General features: G+C 48.6%; 1 protein-coding gene across 5 annotated transcripts in view; it reads left to right on the forward strand.

The window, feature by feature from the left end:
• Positions 1-9,782, forward strand: part of LOC140348275 (plasma membrane calcium-transporting ATPase 3-like) — a 74,867-nt gene extending 65,085 nt beyond the window's left edge. For 2 of the 5 annotated variants that reach the window (XM_072434305.1, XM_072434306.1), the window contains one exon: positions 8,985-9,782. In XM_072434305.1, coding sequence (XP_072290406.1) covers positions 8,985-9,758 — 774 coding nt within the window. In that variant the 3' untranslated portion in view covers positions 9,759-9,782. Of the gene's footprint in view, positions 1-1,878; positions 2,042-8,984 lie in introns of all 5 variants that reach the window. The other 3 variants (XM_072434308.1, XM_072434309.1, XM_072434307.1) reach the window with 3 other exon arrangements.
• The last annotated feature ends 6,141 nt before the right edge of the window (positions 9,783-15,923 follow it).

Consider the following 15,923-nt stretch of genomic DNA (forward strand, 5'->3'; position numbering starts at 1 on the left):
TGACCGCTCAGACACACCTGTATATAACATCTGACCTCTCAGACACACCTGTATATAACATCTGACCGCTGAGACACACCTGTATATAACATCTGACCGCTCAGACACACCTGCAAATAACATCTGACCGCTCAGACACACCTGTAAATAACATCTGACCACTCAGACACACCTGTATATAACATCTGACCGCTGAGACACACCTGTATATAACATCTGACCGCTGAGACACACCTGCATATAACATCTGACTGCTCAGACACATCTGCAAAGAATCTCTTTCTAACTCGACTCTGGGTTTGACCACGTCCAGACAGAACATTACAGGGTTTGACCACAGCAGAGCAGTGTTTCCCAAAGTGTCCAAGGCTTTAATATGAATCTGTTTCAAATAAACATATTTTCAACATGAGAAACATCTTCCATAACTCTACACTCACGTTCTGCTGGTTCTGATGGTTCTGCTGGTTCTGCTGGTTCTGATGGTTCTGATGGTCAGTGGTCAGTGGTCAGTGGTCAGACCAGGGAAACACTGCCTCTTTATAAAAGTGTGTTTCTAACGTGCCAAATAACCAGTTTCTCCCAAAAGCAGCAAATATCAAACATCTTCTCTTCCAACAGCTCGTGTGGTATGTATGACCAGCTGAAATGTGCCTGACCAGCTGAAATGTGCCTGACCAGCTGAAATGTGCCTGACCTCTCCTTTTGTGGCACAAAACACAGAATGTAACGATATAAAAACATCCAGACTTTGATCTGACACAGGTTTAAACTCCTACATTCTGCTACATTTACTTTAGATTGTGATTTGAAGCATGTTCTAAAGTAGTTTCATTATCAAAGACTGGCTAACGCTAATGCTAATGCTAATAGCACAGATCTGAAGGTCCCGAGATGGACGGGTCAAGCCTCTGACCCTGAACCAACCCTGAACTGACCCTGAACTGACCCTGAACTGACCCTGAACTGAACCTGAACTGACCCTGAACTGAACCTGAACTGACCCTGAACTGACCCTGAACTGAACCTGAACTGACCCTGAACTGAACCTGAACTGACCCTGAACTGACCCTGAACTGAACCTGAACTGACCCTGAACTGACCCTGAACTGAACCTGAACTGACCCTGAACTGAACCTGAACTGACCCTGAACTGAACCTGAACTGACCCTGAACTGAACCTGAACTGACCCTGAACTGAACCTGAACTGACCCTGAACTGAACCTGAACTGACACTGAACTGAACCTGAACTGACCCTGAACTGAACCTGAACTGACACTGAACTGAACCTGAACTCTCCCTGAACTGACACTGAACTGAACCTGAACTGAACCTGAACTGACCCTGAACTGACCCTGAACTGACCCTGAACTGACCCTGAACTAACCCTGAACTGACACTGAACTGACCCTGAACTGACCCTGAACTGACCCTGAACTGAACCTGAACTGACCCTGAACTGAACCTGAACTGACCCTGAACTGACCCTGAACTGACCCTGAACTGACCCTGAACTGACCCTGAACTGAACCTGAACTGACCCTGAACTGAACCTGAACTGACCCTGAACTGACCCTGAACTGACCCTGAACTGACCCTGAACTGACCCTGAACTGAACCTGAACTGACCCTGAACTGAACCTGAACTGACCCTGAACTGACCCTGAACTGACCCTGAACTGACCACACAATGAGACGACTCCAGATCTTTGAGGAAACGACATTAGAACATGACAAACAGTTAAAAGTCCATTTAGCAGAATAAAGTTCACACACACACACACACACACAGACACACAGACACACACACACACAAACACACACATTTGCGGGTATCGGCCTGACTTGGTGCTGCTGTTCTGTGTCTGTCCTGCAGATGGAGGTAGTGAGCACGTTCAAGCGCAGCGGTTCGTTTCAGGGCGCAGTGAGGAGGCGCTCGTCCGTGCTCAGTCAACTGCACGACGTAAACACTCTCTCTACCCCCTCTCACGTGTCTCTGTCCGCCACAGCCAATCCCAGCTCAGCGGCGCCCCCTGGGAGTGAGTCCGCCAGCATGCACTCGGACATGACCGCAACGACACAGCCTCAACACCAGGGGGAGCAGGTCCACACACACAAACACCAGCCTGACCGCAACGACACGGCCTCAACACCAGGGGGAGCAGGTCCACACACACAAACACCAGCCTGACCGCAACGACACGGCCTCAACACCAGGGGGAGCAGGTCCACACACACAAACACCAGCCTGACCGCAACGACACGGCCTCAACACCAGGGGGAGCAGGTCCACACACACAAACACCAGCCTGACCGCAACGACACGGCCTCAACACCAGGGGGAGCAGGTCCACACACACAAACACCAGCCTGACCGCAACGACACGGCCTCAACACCAGGGGGAGCAGGTCCACACACACAAACACCAGCCTGACCGCAACGACACGGCCTCAACACCAGGGGGAGCAGGTCCACACACACAAACACCAGCCTGACCGCAACGACACGGCCTCAACACCAGGGGGAGCAGGTCCACACACACAAACACCAGCCTGACCGCAACGACACGGCCTCAACACCAGGGGGAGCAGGTCCACACACACAAACACCAGCCTGACCGCAACGACACGGCCTCAACACCAGGGGGAGCAGGTCCACACACACAAACACCAGCCTGAGCATCTAAACGGAGACTAATGCTGCGTTCATGTGTTTCATAATCTCAATGTCCAGATATTAAATGTCCGCTGCCCGTTGTCATGTGACCGGATGTGCTGATATGACCACTGTGTTGTTATGACACTGACCTGTTATGAAGGTTTGGCTCCGCCTCCTGGTCTGGTATGAAATGTGTGTTTCCTGTTGGGACTTGCGGGTTTCCTGTTTGGACTTGTGTGTTTGGCGTCACGAACAGTCACAAACTGTTGTAGATTTTCTATTGAATAAACGTTTGTCCAATCATGATGATTTATTTAGTTTACACACATAAGTAAAAAGACATGTGTCCCTCCAAGAGTCCTGTGAGTCTGCAGAGGTTTCATCTGTAATGAACCTGCTGCTTCTGAAGCACATGAAGCAGCAGAAGTCATGGCTGAAGTAAACCTGATCCAAATACAAACACAAAGATGATAAGAAGTGTGTTATACTTTAATCTCTCCAGCGCCGCCATGTGGTCCTTACTCTTTACTCCACACGTTTGTGAAAACCCTGAAGTGTCTGTAAACGGACTTTCTAAAGGCTGGTGCAGGTCCAAACTTTAGCTTCAATACATTTCAATGGGAGAGTTAGCGTTAGCCTCAGAGTTAGCATTAGCCTCAAAGTTAGCGTTAGCCTCAGAGTTAGCATTAGCTTCCAAATGTCATAAACAATGAAAAATCAGGAAAAAGCCCTTGAGCACATGTGAGTAACACCAGAGCAGAGTTAACATGTTACACATGAGCTTCATGAGCGATCAGCGCCACCATTAGCCAACAAGCTAACAGCTAACAAGCTAACAACCACGCAGCTCACAACAGTTTGACTATGGAATTTATTTAATAAGCCAAGCTCTAAACCCCTTAAGCTAACCAAACCCTTACAGCCATGATTTGGCCTTTTAACCCTTCTGACTTTAACCCTTCTGACTTTAACCCTTTAACCCTTCTGACTTTAAAACCCTTTAACCCTTCTGACTTTAACCCTTCTGACTTTAACCCTTCTGACTTTAACCCTTCTGACTTTAACCCTTTAACCCTTCTGACTTTAAAACCCTTTAACCCTTCTGACTTTAACCCTTCTGACTTTAACCCTTCTGACTTTAACCCTTCTGACTTTAACCCTTTAACCCTTCTGACTTTAAAACCCTTTAACCCTTCTGACTTTAACCCTTTAACCCTTCTGACTTTAAAACCCTTTAACCCTTCTGACTTTAACCCTTTAACCCTTCTGACTTAATTTAACCCTTCTAAAGCTAACAGCCGCTAGCATGCTAACGGCCCGCTTCCTGGTTCTCGGAGCGTAAAGCGCACATTGACACGACCCAGTCGACACGTGACCTGCTCCACACGACAGGGGTTTAGGAGAACGGGAGGGCATCCCACACACTCACACGCCCTCCATGCCCCCCCCCCCCGGGACGGTCCGACGGCCCCCAAGCACACGCCCTCTCTCTGCACGGCACGTGTTCTGCGGTTCTTCCTGATTGTGCCCTCCTCCTCCTCCGCTCGCTCGCTGCTCGTGCGTCTGCAAAATGTTTCCCCCTTTTTCCTGAAACAGCGCCCGGGTTTGGCCTGGTTCCAGTTTTGCTGAATGTCGTTCTCACGGCACGAGGCGGGGCTTTTCCTCTTTCGCCTCGTTTTCGACCACAATGAACACAAAGTTACACCAGGGTTCAAGCGGAAGGCGTGGCGAGCGTCCCGCGGTGCCAGAGGAACGGTCCCGGCTCGTGCCTTTGGTGTTTCCGTGTCTGTGAATGCGGTCAAGCGTCTTTCTCTCATTATTATTAATATTATTAGCCTCTGAATCATTTTATTTTCAACAATCTTTGACTAAATAGATCTGGTTAAGCTCCTGAGCCTAAATTGTAAACCTTCGAGTATACGAGGCCCTCTGCTCGCTGTGGTGGCTTCACTTTTAACAGTGTATTTGCAGCTCTCGTGAGGCTCTTCTGACGTCTTCTTCTTATTTTCAAATCACTCTCTTTCTTTCTTTCTTTCTTTTGTCTTGTATCTATCTTGAGCTGTTCCAGGTTTCCAGATGAAGTCAGCAGAAATTTGCACCAAAAATGTGTCCGGAAATATTTGTTACGCTGCAAAAAGTGAATTTTGACATGAGTTGGAACGAGTTCGAATTCAGGATTTCGATTTGAGTCGTTTTGAATAGATTTATTTGGTTTGTGGCTCGAGGTTATTTGACACATTTTACTGTGTTTATGAATGCACTTTTTCTTATTTCAAGCTAAACCATTTGCTAAACAATTGTACGTAATCAGACATAAGAGACATAAATGCCAAAAAGTAAACAAACGGCTTAACTTAACTTGAAATATGAAAACCAATCAAAAGTGTAGACCCTTTCAATGATGTAAACTAGTCAAAGCGACTCAAATAAATGGTGTTTTGGGCTGGTTTGGACTCATGTGGACGTCCTTTTTGCACAGTGCAGTCATGTAGTCGTCCACATCGTGACATTTAGATCGTAAACGATCTAAATCACGGCTCTAGATAAGCTTTCGTTTGTAGAGTTTCATCCTTACGTTTGTTTCTTTGACCTTTCTCATCCTTTCTTCCATCACTCACGTCCTGTTAAACCCCGCCCCTCTGGTTTTTCCCCGCCCCCTCCATGTAGTGTGTCAGTTCGGTGCGTGTGGAGCGAGTGTGCACGTCGTACGGGACGTTCTGTTTGCGTCGATGCATTTCTCTGTAAACGTTTGTGTCGTTGGGGCTTTAGCGTGAAAGCTGCACGTGAACGAGCTGCTCCTGCTTTTCTTTAGTCACCTGTTTGTTTTTGTTTACTTTTCTGATTTCTCTCTCAGCCTCGGCCTTTTCTGTTGCTCCTCCCTCTTTCCTCCTCCGTCCTCCATCTTAGGCTCCGATTCACTGCTAAGCTACAGTGCTAAGCTACAGGGCTAAGCTACAACGCTAAGCTACAGCGCTTAGCTACAGCACTAAACTACAGCGCTAAGCTACAGCGCTAAACTACAGCGCTAAACAACAGCGCTAAGTTCCACCGCTAAGAGTAGTTTGAGACTCACTCATTACATCCTTCACTCCTCAAATGTCATGCCAGAAGAATGTGAGAATGATCCATATAAAGACGTCAGAGACGAGATGTCCCGATCCAGACATCAATGTCCAGCTGAGACTTTGTGACCTTTTAAAGCTAAAACTGCAGTTGTATCACAGAAACATCAGTATGTTTGATACTAAATACTCAAATATTGGTGCCGGATCGAGACATCTCTAAAGTGAGCGGCTTCAGTCTGTCGCAGGCTGCAGTTCCTCTGGCCGCCTCTAGGCTCCACCCACACATTCTCTCATGCGCCATGTTTATTTCTAATATGGAGGATGTAATTTAGCCATATTAGGTCATGTCCTGGATCACATTACATTAAAGTGGTCTAAAGGTGAACGCATGTGTAGATAAACGTGACCAGAGGCGGCGCTCTCGCTCTGCGTCACGGGGTGAGGGCGTGACCAGAGGCGGACGTGACCAGAGGCGGCGCTCTCGCTCATTTAAACAGCAGAAGGTGTTTCACTAAAGAAGACAGGAGATCCGTCTGTGGATCCAGTTTGTTTTCATTTGGTCTGTGGCGAGCGCACTGTGAAGGAAGCGCCTCGAGGATCCAGGGCTCCGCCCCTAAACTCCCATATCGCTCAGAGATCTCAGTTATTGGCCCAGTAAAGTGAATGTCCGGCGTAGGAGACACGACCTCCATCGTCCTCTTCTCGTCTGTCTCTTTTTTGTTGCTGTTTCTTCATGAGGCTTTACCTTTCAGCCATTTTGTTTTTTTTAACATTCACGTTTTTCCATCTAGCCCTCCTAATGAGCCGACAGGGGCGGGCGCAGGGCCTGGCGCAGGGCTGAGGGGGAGTGACGGCAGCGGCCCGAGCTGGACGCCGCTCTGTACACTGTGCGGCCGTTCTATACTCGAAAGTTTACAGAAAATCAAAATGAAAACAAACGTGTGATGGGGACATTCTGAGGCTTTGCATGTGGTTTTTCTGTCTGAGGCTCTTTGGAAAAACAGATCTGCACTGAACCTAAGCTTGACCGCCTGTCCATCACCACCAGGGGGCGTTCACGGGCCACTTTCCTCTGGGTTTGGGGCTTTATCTCTTAGACCTAAAAACTCTAAAAACACAAAAAAGCACTAACGAAAACACTCAGTTTGTTGTGTAAAGTGTGGCTCATGAACGCGACCTGGACGTCTGTGGAACCGTCTCACACCCGCGTCTGTGGAACCGTCTCACACCCGCGTCTGTGGAACCGTCTCACACCCGCGTCTGTGGAACCGTCTCACACCCGCGTCTGTGGAACCGTCTCACACCCGCGTCTGTGGAACCGTCTCACACCCGCGTCTGTGGAACCTTCTCACATCTGCTTCCTCTGTGTTTGGGAAATTTGGGGTCTGTTTTTTTTTTTTTGGGGGGGGGGGGTTGGGGGTGTTTGGGGGGGGGGGTGTTTGGGGGGGTGCATGGACCGACTGTGAATGTGAACGCCACTGGAACCGTTTCACTGCAAAAAACCAAGACGTGAGAAGGTTTGACTCATTGACCTTCATTAGAGCTCGTTCTGAGTCTCACGTCGACTCTTGAGAGTTACGACCTCAGAGATATTCAAAAGTCTAGAGTACATTTATTATTTGGACGTGTCGTGATATTCAGCACTAGAGTCAAACCCGAGGGATCTGAACTCACGTTGACATGATTTTTTGCAGAGAAATCCCTCGAGCCTTTGTGTGGCCGGGCGTAGAACCCACAACCTTCTGCTCACAGCGTTCTAACTCTCACTCTTTCTTTTGACGCTGATTTGCACTTTTCATTTCACGTGGACGTCGTGTGTTTTCTTTTCACTTCACAGCGAGTTTCATCTTGTGCCTAGTTTACCTCCAGCTTGCTGCATGTGCGCTGCATTTCAGCATGGGGGGGCGGGGCCAGGGGGCGGGGCCAGGGGGGAGGGGCGAGGGGAGGAGGGGAGGAGAGGGGGGAAGGAAGTGAGAAAGAAAGAGAGAGGAGAGAGAAAGGAGGAAAAATAGAAAGTAGAGAGAGAAGAGAGAGCGAGAGAGCACTGGACGGGGATGGAGAGAAGAGAGAGAGAGAGGGATGATAGAGGGAGAACAAAGAGGAGGAGAGGAGGAGAAAAGGGCAGGAGTAAAAGAGAGAGAGAGGAGGAGGAGTAAAGCAGAGCGAGTGATTGACAGATGCATGTTTGTGCCTCCAGCTCCTCGTGTGGAACAGTTCTGCACTGCACCCGACTTACACCAGGTTCAGGTTCTTATCCCGTCAGTTTAGTTTCTGTCAAATACTTAAAGTCATCGACAACAATCGTCTCACGCAAATTACAACGGAACGTGATTTAGTCAAGTTTAGTCTTTGTGACGCAAAATCCAGATAACGACGATGTTTAGTGGATTATTCCAGATTCATCCGACAGTCGCTGCGGAAACCGTGACGTGTCGAGAAACAGTGCAGCGCTTTTCTGCTCGTCGAGTGTGAGCATCTCAATCGCACCTGCAAATGTGCAAGAGGCGGGGCCGCTCAAGGGCCCGGACGCTCAAGGGCCCGGACGCTCAAGGGCCCGGACGCTGAAGGGCCCGGACGCTGAAGGGCCCGGACGCTCAAGGGCCCGGACGCTGAAGGGCCCGGACGCTGAAGGGCCCGGACGCTGAAGAGCCCAGACGTTGGTGACCCAGACGTTGGTGATCCAGACGTTGGTGTCGGCTCAGGCTCTTGTGCTGCGCCGGCGATGCTTTGCCCCGGGGCGACTGAATGTGACGAGAACTGACCAAGAATGTGCCATGAGCCGAGTTGTGTTCAACCCCTTCACCCAAACGGGCTCAGGTGGAGATGTCACCCACACGAGAACCTGCTGCTAGCTCGGTAACCTGCTACTAGCAAGGGAACCTGTTGCTAGCACGGGATTATTTTCCACCAGCATCAGCTAGAGCTTAAACTAACTGCACCAACAAAAAAAGAAAATATAAAGATATAATATTTGCATTTGGATGTAGAACAATGTTAAGGCTTTAAACGTTGTAAGGCGTTAATAAGGACAGTTGAATATAAGGTTGTCTTAGGTCAGTTGTCTCTAGTGACCGATGAACAGAAGTGATGCTGGTCATAGAAGAGTGAAAGCCCCACCTGAGCCCGAGTCTCGTCTGTTTGTCTGCACTGGAGGACACTGGTGCATCGCGGGCTCTCCGACCCCTCCCACTGGTCAAAGGTCGCCACTAACTCCGTGTCTTTCCCCCGCCCCGCTCTGTCCCTCGTCCTCGTTTGCAGATGCGTGTGGTGAAAGCCTTCCGTAGCTCGCTGTACGAGGGCTGCGAGAAACCCGAGTCGCGGAACTCCATCCACAACTTCATGGCGCACCCCGAATTCCTCATCAACGACCTCGTCCACAACATCCCGCTGATCGACGACACCGACGTCGACGAGGAGTCCGAAGTCAGCCGCTATCAGCACCTGCACCCGGCGCTGCGCAAGCCCCCGCCGCCGCCCGCCAACCAGCACCCGGCACGTACCCGCCCCCCGCGCCCCTACCGCCAGTACAGCCTCCCAGTCACGCCATGCAACCAGAACAACAACAACAACAGCAGCAGCAGCCACCACGGCAACGACAGCATCCACGGCATCTACACCTACGGCAAATATGGCATCCACGAGAACCACGGCATCCACGGCATCCACGGCAACCACGGCAACCACGGCATCCACGGCAACCACGGCAACCACGGCATCCACGGCATCCAGGGCAACCACGGCATCCAGGGCAACCACGGCATCCACGGCAACCACGGCATCCACGGCAACCACGGCATCCACGGCATCCACGGCAACCACGGCAACCACGGCATCCAGGGCAACCACGGCATCCAGGGCAACCACGGCATCCAGGGCATCCAGGGCAACCACGGCAACCTGCAAAACCGCTACTTTGAACGTTTGAGCCGCCATCAGAACAGAGACAGTTCCGCGGAGAGACCCACCACCACCATCACCACGTTCCACCCGGCACATTTGACCCATCCCTACTGTGTGGAGACCTGCTTATAGAGACTAACACGGGTCTCGCACCGAGGACGAACGGAGGGCGTCGTCATGGAGACCCGAAAGACATTGGCCATTTCTTCCGACTTCTCCGCGCGAGCCGAACCCGGAGCCGAACCCGGAGCCGAACCCGGAGCCGAACCCGGAGCCGAACCCGGAGCCGAACCCGGAGCCGAACCCGGAGCCGAACCCGGAGCCGGAGCCGAACCCGGAGCCGAGGCCGGAGCCGAACCCGGAGCCGGGGCCGGAGCCGGAGCCGAACCCGGAGCCGGACGCGGGAGTGGACAGTCGCTCGCTAACCAAACTCCCATGAGAACGACAGATTTGTCTCCCGTTGCCATGGAGACCGCCCCGCCTCACCCCTTCCCTCTCTCGCCCGCTCACACACGCGCGCCACTACACTGCAAAAAGATGTACATCGAGCGCGCGGCGAAACAGACTTGAATTCACAATATTGACTTGAGTAGTTTTGACGAGATTTCGACTAGATTGAAAATCTAGATTTATTCTAGATTCGTATTGAGATACTGTTCTCAAATAAGAATAATAAACTTACTTCATAATAATGTCAAACACCAAGAAATATAAAGTAGTGGTGCAGGAAATATGAAACAAAAGACTCAAAACTGAATCATATCTGAAGAAAAACTTGTTTTACTCGAGTCTGTTGCACGACACAAGATACGACTTAAGAAGGTCTGAAAACAACTACATTTTATTCAAAGTTTATTCAAAGTTTATTCAAAGTTAAAAAATCGACCTGAATATCGATGGAAAATGAGTTAAATGATCTCATTCTTCCGACTAAATGAATCTAAACGAGTCAAAACTACTTACACTTTCAATAGTCTGAATTCCCGTCATTTCCGTTCAGACCTGGGCGTGTGCGGCGCCCCCTGCTGCTCCGCTCGCAGCTCCGCACTGGCCGTCGGGAGGTTGTCGGTTGGATCCCGGCCTTTTCGCTTTAGCCTCGCGCTTCTGTCTTTACTACGTCAGTGTTCATTTTTTAGAGTGTTACCGTCGTTCCCGGATCACATGACCTACACGCCGCACAAAACAGGGCGTGTCCGGCATCGGCAAAACGACCGCAGTTCAAACGTGAATCTCGATTTGAGACGTTTTGATGAGATTTATTTGCTCGTGCGACGTTATTGTTTGAATACAATAAGGTCATGAAAGCGACTGAAACTGAGATTCTGACTCATCTAGACTTTGCACGACTTTTTCATTTCTTAACGTAAACGGCGCTCGTCCGCTTTTGCTTTTGTCGTTTGAATTCTCGCCTTTTCCTTTCCTCACGAAGCGTTTGAATCGTTAGTTTCTCAGTGTTCGTACGTGAATTGTCTCGTCTCCGTAAAATATAACAAAAATAGCTGTTACTGCGTAGAAATTTAAACCTCTAGGAATTAGAACGGCGGGAAAACGGCGACTTACGTTGACGTCGGACTCTGAAGGTCACAGTCGCCGCTCAGAACGACTTGAACCGACTCGAGGTCAGAATCTGTGAGTTTGAGTCGTTTTGATGAGGTTCGTTTGTTTCCACGGCGATATGAACGCCACAGCTGCCCTGAGCGCCATGTGGCTGCCACTCGCGCGCCACGATCACACAAAGGTCGACGCCCGAGAAACACTTGAAACTAAACTCAAACTAAACAACGATACGAATAAAAGCAATGACGGTCAAAAGCCTCAAAGCTTAAAAGTTAAAAAACCCTTTAAGTTAAAAATGTTTTGTCAAAAATAAACACTGGAAAACAGCCAAACAAGTCAACAAACAAACAAACAAACAAGTCAACAAACAAACAAGTCAACAAACAAGTCAACAAACAAACAAACAAACAAGTCAACAAACAAACAAACAAGTCAACAAACAAACAAGTCAACAAACAAACAAACAAGTCAACAAACAAACAAACAAACAAGTCAACAAACAAGTCAACAAACAAGTCAACAAACAAACAAACAAGTCAACAAACAAGTCAACAAACAAACAAACAAGTCAACAAACAAACAAACAAACAAGTCAACAAACAAACAAGTCAACAAACAAACAAACAAACAAGTCAACAAACAAACAAACAAACAAGTCAACAAACAAACAAGTCAACAAACAAACAAACAAACAAACAAACAAGTCAACAAACAAACAAGTCAACAAACAAGTCAACAAACAAACAAACAAGTCAACAAACAAACAAACAAACAAGTCAACAAACAAACAAGTCAACAAACAAACAAACAAACAAGTCAACAAACAAACAAACAAACAAGTCAACAAACAAACAAGTCAACAAACAAACAAACAAACAAACAAGTCAACAAACAAACAAGTCAACAAACAAACAAGTCAACAAACAAGTCAACAAACAAACAAACAAGTCAACAAACAAACAAACAAACAAGTCAACAAACAAACAAGTCAACAAACGAACAAACAAACAAACAAGTCAACAAACAAACAAACAAACAAGTCAACAAACAAACAAGTCAACAAACAAACAAACAAACAAGTCAACAAAACAGGTCAAAATAAATGGACGTAAACTGGTCAAAACTACTCGAGGGATGAAGTCTCTTCGTTGTCGGCGTCTCGTGTCTGTCGCCGGGTGTTTTTCGGATGCTTTTGACCCTTTAATGCCACATTCACACAACGCACAGACGACGGCCCTTTAAACGAATGCACTCTCTCTCCACCGCCTGCCTCGCCGCCCGTCACCACGTTTTTATCGTACGTCGTCTGTTCCAGAACCACAAAGAATATCGCCCGAGTCGTTTTGACCAGTTTTGGGTTTATTTTGTTTCGTACGGAATTATTTATTTAATCACTTCATTATTTTTATTAATTTATTACTTCACGACATTTTACGGAAGATCAAACATTTTACAGAAGATCAAACTTGTCGGAATGACGTTTTTTTTTTTTTTTAAATTCCGATTTTTCAAAAAAAAAATAAGATTTTCTTAAAAAAAATCGAATTTTTCAAAAAGAAAAAATCGAATTTTTCAACAAAAAAAAATCGGATTTTTCTAAACGTAATCAAAACCCATCGACACTGCAAAAATATCTACCAACGACTTGAATTCATGATCTCGATTAAAGACGTTTTGATTCGTTTCATTGTTTTACACATTTTGACCTGATTGGCGTTTCAGTTTGACCCGGTTCACGCCCGGTTCACGCCCGGTTCACGCCCGGTTCACGCCCGGTTCACGCCCGGATCACGCCCGGTTCACGCCCGGTTCACGCCCGGTTCACGCCCGGATCACGCCCGGTTCACGCCCGGTTCACGCCCGGATCACGCCCGGTTCACGCCCGGTTCACGCCCGGATCACGCCCGGTTCACGCCCGGTTCACGCCCGGTTCACGCCCGGATCACGCCCGGTTCACGCCCGGTTCACGCCCGGTTCACGTGGCGCCTCCAGTGTAAATAAATCCGTTCTGGTCAAAACTCCTCGGGTGAAGATTGCGCAGATACGTCGCGTTTTTGCAGCGCGCCGGAACATTCCGCCCCGTTCTCTTCGTCACATTCCGCCATGTTGGTTTTCGTCCCATCATGCACCAGGTGTTTGGGGGGCGGCGCCGGCTTCACGCTGCCCCGGACCACAATGCAACGCACACCTGGCTCTTTAACGCCAGGTGTGCGTCGCGTCTGTCGCTGCGAGAACAAACCGCCACTTCAAATGACTTGAATTGAAAACTTTGGCTCGTTTGAGCGGTTTTGATCGGTCAGATTCTTTTACTCGTTAGAACTGGATTGTTTCAACCGGACAAACGTTTTTAAAAGATCGGAAAAAACATAATTTTCTTTATTTATTAGTATTTTTGCACATTTTATTTTCCATGTTACATTTCCCAAATTAAAATATACTGAAATATGTCAAATCATTATGACCAAACAAACTCTAAACTTGTCAAAACGACTCAAATCGAGTTGAACGCTCTTAATTCCAGTCATTTGAACTCGAGTACACGAAGTACGCCAAGTACACGAAGTACGCCAAGTACACGAAGTACGCCAAGTACACGAAGTACAGTCGGCGGCGGTTTTTCCAGCGCTCTCGACCCTCCCTCAAACCCCGCCCCCCTCTCTTGTCCCCGCCCTCTGGTTCCCTGCGTCACTGAACTGGGCGCAGGCGCAGGCAGACTATGCAAGCGGACTGCCACGTCACCGCCGCCGGGGGAGGAGCTTCCGCCGGTGACGTCACATGCAAACGGCGCGGACGGACCTGAGGGGGGGGCGAGCAGGGTGGAGGTCGGCCATTTTGAAAACCTGTACAGAACTCTTTGTCTTCTTGAATGCATCATCGGAAACACCGTCCAACACGCGGCCGACGCCCGCTCGGCTAATATTGTATCGGTCTGTCTGTTTTTGAAGCATGCATTTGTATCATTGTCACTTTTTATGTGTCGGTAAAATCCATTTAGTCTACTACTACTACTACTACCACCGCGGCCGTGCGCTAGCGGCTCCTCCCCCCGTGATGTGCACCCCCGCCGCGCATCCCCCCCACGTCCGCGCGGCGCTCCTCCCATCCGCGCGGCGCTCTCGTCCGACGCTTCTCGACGGGGCGGAAATCAGGCAGAGAACTCGACAAAAAACGTGTAAAAATGAAACCTGGTCCAGAGTCCATCGTCCGGTCCACCTGTCCGGTCCACCTGTCCGGTCCATCTGTCCGGTCCACCTGTCCGGTCCATCTGTCCGGTCCACCTGTCCGGTCCATCTGTCCGGTCCACCTGTCCGGTCCACCTGTCCGGTCCACCTGTCCGGTCCATCTGTCCGGTCCATCTGTCCGGTCCATCTGTCCGGTCCATCTGTCCGGTCCACCTGTCCGGTCCATCTGTCCGGTCCACCTGTCCGGTCCACCTGTCCGGTCCATCTGTCCGGTCCATCTGTCCGGTCCACCTGTCCGGTCCATCTTCCATTAAAACGTTGTGTGAGACCAATTCATAGAAGGCAAAACACATGTGATAATAACAACAAAGAGTATATTATATTTATCGAAAATTATAAAATTGTAAAACACTATTTACTGTACAGATCGCATTGTAATGTGCACATCTATGATTTTAACAGGTTTTTATGTTTATTTATTGATTTATTTATTTGAATCCTACTGCTTTTGTAAAGAGAGGGACACAAAATGGACGCGCCTGTGTATTATATTCTGATTATGACGATTCTCTCCACCGGTGCTCCACGGATGAACCACAGTTGCACATTTTCCCGAGCATAATTCCAAAGGCTGCGTTTTCTGTCCCGACGAACAGCCGCAAGAGCTACCGAGGCTTAAAGGAGACGTGCAACGCCCCGAATCACTTTGTGATCTTTGACTCGTCGTGCGGTCATGTTGTTTCAAAGAGTCGTGTTTTGTTTTAACGACGTACACTGCGGGAAAAAAGAACAATATCAACGTTACAACTAGAGTTTGTCACTAACGTCGGCTTCTTCTGAGCGCTCGCACATCGCTGTGATTGGTCGAATAAACACGTGACAACAGGTGAGAGTTGGACGTGGCACAGCCCTAATCTACATGAAATACTTGGATATTTGTCATGAGTAGTTTGGGCTTGATTTTGTTTATTCTGTCACTTGTCGAGCTCAAGTCAAACTCAAACTTGGATTTTTCACAGATTTTGGATTTTTGTATAAAATCTCCATTGATTTCATATTAATCTAACAATCCTGAGCTCTATTCAAATGTGTGATAATAACAAACATCGTAATTTCAAATCATAGCAATTCATGCCAACTTTTTTTTTTATTTTTTTGCAGTGTACGTACGCGATTGAAACCAGAACGTGTTTTTTTAAAGTCCATAAAACCTTTCAACGCTCCATTTTTGAGCCTTTGTGCGTCAAACCCGAGGGTTCAAAACGACCATCGCTTTAAGTTTTTACCGCGTCGAAAAGCAGCGGAGACGTCGTGAGTCGAGCGGTAAAACAGCACTTCTCCTTTAAGTCGCCCGCTGTAAATAAAACCGAGCCGGAGTTTCTTATGCAAAGCCGGAGTGGCACGACGCCAGAGTGGCACGGGGCCGGAGTCTGCAGAAGTGCCACGCCCCCGTTCAGGCCGCGCTCGTGGATCTGTCGTTTTACTGCCATAGCAACGGTCCCAAACGCAGCCGGGTTTTTAAACGCTGCTCATTTCCTGCTGTAAATACATGCGTTTC

Source organism: Eucyclogobius newberryi, unplaced genomic scaffold (assembly GCF_026437365.1).
Source record: "Eucyclogobius newberryi isolate DKJ021-1_F unplaced genomic scaffold, fEucNew1.0.hap1 SCAF_65, whole genome shotgun sequence".
Lineage (NCBI taxonomy): Eukaryota > Metazoa > Chordata > Actinopteri > Gobiiformes > Gobiidae > Eucyclogobius > Eucyclogobius newberryi.